We start from the raw sequence: 6,966 nt of genomic DNA on the forward strand, positions 1-6,966 counted from the left end.
GCAGCTGATTGCTGCTATGTGAAACTTTAAATTAAATTATTAACCATTGCGATCATTATTCAAAGAGGTTCTCGTTCGTCCAAACACTTTCCCAGAATAACCTGTCGAAGCAATAAACAGATACCCATGTCCGATCTGAGAGTAACTTAACGACGCCGTCATGTCACGTTTCGTTTCATCGGCTACCGGAGTGCGCACCGCTTGTTTCGGTTACTACTAATGAGCAGCACCTGGAAAGAACTGCGCGAAAAACCAGAAGCATGTATGTAGTACCTACCTAATTCCAGCCTCTGCTAGGCGGTTAACTGGTGCGCAAGCTGATGATGATGGGTCAAAAGCAAGTCTGCTGATCAATTTTGTGCCTAACGACAAATGTTACCGATCGACAAGCCGGGACCTCCTCTTTCGTTCCCCAACTCAGTCGGCCCATCGGGTGAAGTGACGACGTACATTTGCGAAGCGAAAATTGATTGATCGCGTTTACTCGTTATCAACGACGCATTATCGGTAAGTTTGATGATGCAATCAATTTGAACAAAATTATTTGACGGCTTAACTCTCAGAGAGGATTCCAAGTACCGAATACATGGAGCAGTACGAAATGACCTCAAAATTCATTATTTACCGTTTGCTTTCCACTCTTTGGTTCTTAATTTTTGCATTTAGTATTATGTTATCTGTATTTTACTGTTTGTAAGTATATAATTTCTATGTTTTATTTTTCGACTATTGCCTGTTTCCTTCTAAAGCTCTCACCTTTTCCCTTTTACGTCATGTTTCTTGCCTTTTCTCTTTAGCCTGTTGCATTTTACTTTATGTCATTTCTTTCCCATATTCGAATGTCTGTTCTCTGCTTTCTGTTTTTCTGTGTTTCTATTTTCTTTTTTCTTTTTTTTGTTTCTCTGTTTATACGTTTTTTGTTTCTCTGTTTTTTCTATTTTCTGTTTAGCTGGTTTTCTGTTTATCTGTTTTTCTGTTTATTTAGTTTTCTGTTTTGCAGTATTTCCGTTTATCTGCTTTTTTGCTTTTTTGCTGAATTTCTGTTTTTCAGCTTAACTGTTTTTTGTTTTTCTGTTTTCTGTTCTTTTTTTCCAATTTTTCTGTTTTCTGTTTTCTGTTTTCTGCTTTCTGTTTTCTGTTTTCTGTTTCCTGTTTTCTGTTTTCTGTTTTCTGTTTTCTGTTTTCTGTTTTCTGTTTTCTGTTTTCTGTTTTCTGTTTTCTGTTTTCTGTTTTCTGTTTTCTGTTTTCTGTTTTCTGTTTTCTGTTTTCTGTTTTCTGTTTTCTGTTTTCTGTTTTCTGTTTTCTGTTTTCTGTTTTCTGTTTTCTGTTTTCTGTTTTCTGTTTTCTGTTTTCTGTTTTCTGTTTTCTGTTTTCTGTTTTCTGTTTTCTGTTTTCTGTTTTCTGTTTTCTGTTTTCTGTTTTCTGTTTTCTGTTTTCTGTTTTCTGTTTTCTGTTTTCTGTTTTCTGTTTTCTGTTTTCTGTTTTCTGTTTTCTGTTTTCTGTTTTCTGTTTTCTGTTTTCTGTTTTCTGTTTTCTGTTTTCTGTTTTCTGTTTTCTGTTTTCTGTTTTCTGTTTTCTGTTTTCTGTTTTCTGTTTTCTGTTTTCTGTTTTCTGTTTTCTGTTTTCTGTTTTCTGTTTTCTGTTTTCTGTTTTCTGTTTTCTGTTTTCTGTTTTCTGTTTTCTGTTTTCTGTTTTCTGTTTTCTGTTTTCTGTTTTCTGTTTTCTGTTTTCTGTTTTCTGTTTTCTGTTTTCTGTTTTCTGTTTTCTGTTTTCTGTTTTCTGTTTTCTGTTTTCTGTTTTCTGTTTTCTGTTTTCTGTTTTCTGTTTTCTGTGTTCTGTTTATCTCTTATCTCTTATCTCTTATCTCTTATCTCTTATCTCTTATCTCTTATCTCTTATCTTTTATCTCTTATCTCTTATCTCTTATCTCTTATCTCTTATCTCTTATCTCTTATCTCTTATCTCTTATCTCTTATCTCTTATCTCTTATCTCTTATCTCTTATCTCTTATCTCTTATCTCTTATCTCTTATCTCTTATCTCTTATCTCTTATCTCTTATCTCTTATCTCTTATCTCTTATCTCTTATCTCTTATCTCTTATCTCTTATCTCTTATCTCTTATCTCTTATCTCTTATCTCTTATCTCTTATCTCTTATCTCTTATCTCTTATCTCTTATCCCTTATCTCTTATCTCTTATCTCTTATCTCTTATCTCTTATCTCTTATCTCTTATCTCTTATCTCTTATCTCTTATCTCCTATCTCTTATCTCTTATCTCTTATCTCTTATCTCTTATCTCTTATCTCTTATCTCTTATCTCTTATCTCTTATCTCTTATCTCTTATCTCTTATCTCTTATCTCTTATCTCTTATCTCTTATCTCTTATCTCTTATCTCTTATCTCTTATCTCTTATCTCTTATCTCTTATCTCTTATCTCTTATCTCTTATCTCTTATCTCTTATCTCTTATCTCTTATCTCTTATCTCTTATCTCTTATCTCTTATCTCTTATCTCTTATCTCTTATCTCTTATCTCTTATCTCTTATCTCTTATCTCTTATCTCTTATCTCTTATCTCTTATCTCTTATCTCTTATCTCTTAACTCTTATCTCTTATCTCTTATCTCTTATCTCTTATCTCTTATCTCTTATCTCTTATCTCTTATCTCTTATCTCTTATCTCTAATCTCTTATCTCTTATCTCTTATCTCTTATCTCTTATCTCTTATCTCTTATCTCTTCACTCTTCTTTCTTTTCTCTCTTATCTTTTCTCTTTTCTCTTCACTCTTTTTTGTTTTCTCTTTTCTCTTTACTCTTCTTTGTTTTCTCTTGACTCTTTTTTCTTTTCTCTTTTTTGTTTTCTCTTTTTTCTTTTTTTTTATTTCCCTTTTCTCTTTTCTCTTTGCTCTTTTTTTTCTCTTTTCATTTCTCTCTTTTCTCTTCTCTCTTCTCTCTTTTCTCTTTTCTCTTTTCTTTGTTCTCATTTATTTTTTCTCTTTTCTTCTTTCTTTTTGCTCTTTTATCTTTTCTTCTTTTTTTCTCTTGTTTTCTTTCTTCTCTTTCCTCTTTTTTCTTTTTTTTTCTTTTTTCTCTATTATCTTTTCACTTCTCGTTTCTCTTTTTTCTCTTTTTTCTCTTTTCTCTTGTCTCTTTTTTCTCTTTTCTCTTTTCTCTTTTCTCTTTTCTCTTTTCTCTTTTGTCTTTTTTCTTATCTCATTTCTCTTTTCTCTTTTTCTTTTCTCTTTTCTCTTTTCTCTTTTCTCTTTTCTCTTTTTTCTTTTCTCTTTTCTCTTTTCTCTTTTCTCTTTTTTTTTTTCTCTTTTCTCTTTTCTCCTTTCTTATTTCTCTTTTTTTTTCTCTTTTTTCATAATCCAAAAATTCACAAGCATCTTTTCTTTCAAGACACCAGTTTTCATTTCGCTCTAACGGCAGATTTATAAAATGTTCAAGAAAAGGGTTGTTTCATGGACGCAATCATAAATGGACTTATTGGGACGGTGAGACTCTATCAATTTTCTTATATATTTTTTGTATTGATACAGAGAATATCATACTAATATTGTGGAGAATATCATACTAATATTGTAGGTGTGCTCGACCGCTTGATACTTCTGATTTGTAACCTTTGGAGGGCTGTAAGTTACTGACAAGTTTGTTTATGATAAAGTTAAATCAGAAATAGATGTTTTAAAAAGCTCTTACTAGTGAGAAATAAAAGGCTTAATTTTAATCGTATCACCATTTGTTATTCGTTTAAATTACATTCGTCAATGTGAAGCATTATTAAATACCAAACGTCAAGATAATCCCAGTCTCAATTATTTACTCGTATACCTCAAACACTTTTCTAGTAGAGCCGCTTTTTTCGTTCCTACCTGTTTGCGCTTTTTGGGATGGCTGTGATCATGTGAGTTTCCGACACGCTTTCGGCTTCCGTGAATATTTTCGGATGGTGGTGTTTCAATGACTGATGAGGATGCATTTTCCGAATACTGCAGTGCTGTTCTCATGACATCCATGCGAAACTTAACTTTCTGTCGCAGCGGGAGAGTCTCCAACAGGGGCAACAACGAACGGAAAAACAGCATATCGTCTGATTCGCCACCCCCAAAAGAGCACAGATCTGATTCTACCCGATCCAGAATAACGTTGGCGGGGGGTGATGCTGGGACCCCAAAGGTGGCTAGGGTCAGTTTTTCTGGCATTTTTTGTACCGGAACTACTATGTCATCGTCGTCTTCGGAGCAATACTCTTGCTTAACATCATTTGTCTCATCGTCAAAAAGCGTGTCCTCCCCATTACGAGGTGATTCAAATTCGCTTGATGATTTCCATGAAGATATCTTCAAAAAATCGAGCTTCTTCTCGTATACATAGGGTCGCATATTTTTTCCCTGAGGTGTTGCTCGCAATCGAAGGGAACGGATGTAGGCATCTCTTATGTGTTTCCATTTTTTCTGTAACTCCACGACTGTAACGAAACGAAACGAAGTCTGATATCAGCTTTCAAAACTGGCAACTCTTTATTACAGAGACGCAGTATCGCGAGAGAAACGACGGTTAAAGCCTCCTCGTGCACCGTGCCTTCGGAGAAGATAAGGTGTATGTTGCTATTTTTAACAGTTGCCCTTTTAGAAAATTTACTTTTCAAGATAAAATATTTGCATGACTTTACTACAGAATGATATATATGACCATGTCTGATTGAAAAATAACCTATGGCGAATACCGTGAGGATAGCCTCCTTTATGTTTGCTTTATGCTACCTACCGTGCCGGCAATGCTAACACAGAGCGCTCCAACCATTAAATGATTGGCGACCGGCACGCGGGTTCGAATGTGTGAGTGCGAGACAGAGCAGTTCTAGAAGAGTATTTTGCACGCCGTCGCGTTTACGCTCCCAGTCGCTCTCTTCGACGTTTTGGCTTTTGACAAACAATTCAAAAATTTTAATTTTTCTATAATACTTACTTATATCAGTTCTTTCCACAGGATCCATGCAGTGTATGTTTGGAATCATTAGTTGAGCAATTTCTTCCCATTTGCGAGCGCGTGCCGTCCTGTCCCTAAACTCGGTGGAGGAGGAGTCCCACAGCAAAGTACGTTTGCGTACCGCGTCAATAAACAGTTCGGTATTAATACCTTCCATTTAATACTGATGCACACACGTTTGTTCCAGCGAGTATCAAACTTTTTAGAGAATTAAATGAACATTTTTTTCAAAAAAGACAACCCCTTTTCAGAAGGGTAGTTTCTAGTCTGCGATACACTGCGTTAGCCTGCTACGTTTTGCTGCGGTAAACAAACGTCGCGTTTGCGTACCTCGAGCGAGGTTCGTTTTGACGTTCGATAAGGCTGTGGCTCTTTTGGCGCGGATGGTGGGTGTGAAAAAGTGATGCCAAACGCGGTGGGTTTTCGGTAAGGTTTTAAAATATAAATTATGAGTATATGCTAGTAGAGTTTTTAAACATTTTGAATGATAGTCAGATAATTCGGTGGTGGCAACTAAATAGGTTCTCCCAGAGCTAAAAATAAAAATATTTTTTCAATTAATTAATAAGATGGGATAAACTCGACAATTCGTATAAAAATGACTACAAAAGGAGCTTAATCATTTGTTTGAAACCTCATGTAGTAGAACCGGGGGTAAAAATGACCACGTAAACAGTATTTGGTAACTAGTTGCACCACAAAAAGGGGTAAAGAGCACTGTTTGTTTTGTTCTAACGCACAGTTGATTCGATAAGGAACAACCTGGACAACACTATTTCTTCTGCTAAACAGCATTAAAAACGGAAAAAAAAACTTTCAAGCATTCAAGCTTTGGTGAAGATTCATCATGAAGATCTGTTTTAAAAATAAATATAATTTAACACACTAATTTGAAAAACATGCTCCTGATAAAATGCTTGATATGGAGCGAGCGGTCCCTTGAGGGGTTCGCGAGCGTTCACAGGCCTGTGTCTCCATAACCAATTTAAATTAGACTTTTGAACAATATTTTTTGACACTAAACATAGCGATTGAAATAAAAACAAATTCCTCTTTTGAAGCCGACTGATGAGGAGACCTCGTTAACGCTATCCATCATTTTTCATCACGTCCTGTATAGTTGTATGACAACATTTGAGTCTTTACGAACTAATTTCATTTTTGTCATATGACTTACATTTTAAGTCTGGACAAGGGAAATTTCTTCTAAGTCTAAAGTCACACCTTCTATTCTCGATCATTTTCGGACTCTCGCAAACTACATACATTGCCCGCTTTACTAAACTTAAAACATTTGAGTCATTTAGTTTATTTTAGTTTACATACATTCAACAGTATAGTGAAAAAAGTCGTAGTCCTGTGTCAAAAACATTGTCAAGTTTAAAAAAGGGTATGGTGAAAATATATGATGAGACAAGATTTCAAAATGAGGTAAGAAATGTACATACCTGATATATTTAAAAAAATTGAAATAAGAGAATTATTTATGTAATAATGTTTAAATAGTTTGAAAATCTTATGAACATTCATGCAAATATAAATATAATAGATAAACAAAATTACATTATGATATTATTGAGGTAATATCATACGTACACAATCCACGCAGACAAAATCGTCGTTTTAGACCTCCCCGGCACCCCACGTGCACAACCGTGGACATTGATGAAACTCCCTTCCCCGCCCTCCTTTTGTTCACGAGGACATTTCTTTACGAAAAGAGGTGCAAATCGTTTGTTTTTTCGGTTCATTAGGTTCATAAATAATTCCAGCAAAATACTAACGATAATAATTCAGCTTTAGCAGCCTATACAAGAAAAGCTATGAATGAAATGAATTTTGTCAAAATTTAGGCCAAATTTAGCCACTTTTATTAAAAAAAAGAGTTGATTTGTTGATCTCGTATTGGTTGATGCAAAAAAACTAATAACTTCTCTTAAAACCAGAGAAGAAACCTGAATCGTCTATAA

The 6,966-nt window shown here is 34.5% G+C and overlaps 1 protein-coding gene across 1 annotated transcript; it reads right to left on the bottom strand.

Moving 5' to 3' along the window:
* Positions 1–3,728: 3,728 nt before the first annotated feature.
* On the bottom strand, positions 3,729–5,338 carry LOC129730656 (uncharacterized). The gene is made up of 2 exons (XM_055690166.1): positions 4,976–5,338; positions 3,729–4,475 (listed from the first exon to the last, which is right to left on the bottom strand). The coding sequence occupies exons 1-2, from the start codon at positions 5,151–5,153 to the stop codon at positions 3,823–3,825; spliced, it is 831 nt and encodes a 276-aa protein (XP_055546141.1). The 5' UTR covers positions 5,154–5,338; the 3' UTR covers positions 3,729–3,822.
* Positions 5,339–6,966: the final 1,628 nt, after the last annotated feature.

Source organism: Wyeomyia smithii, chromosome 3 (genome assembly GCF_029784165.1).
Source record: "Wyeomyia smithii strain HCP4-BCI-WySm-NY-G18 chromosome 3, ASM2978416v1, whole genome shotgun sequence".
Classification (NCBI taxonomy): domain Eukaryota; kingdom Metazoa; phylum Arthropoda; class Insecta; order Diptera; family Culicidae; genus Wyeomyia; species Wyeomyia smithii.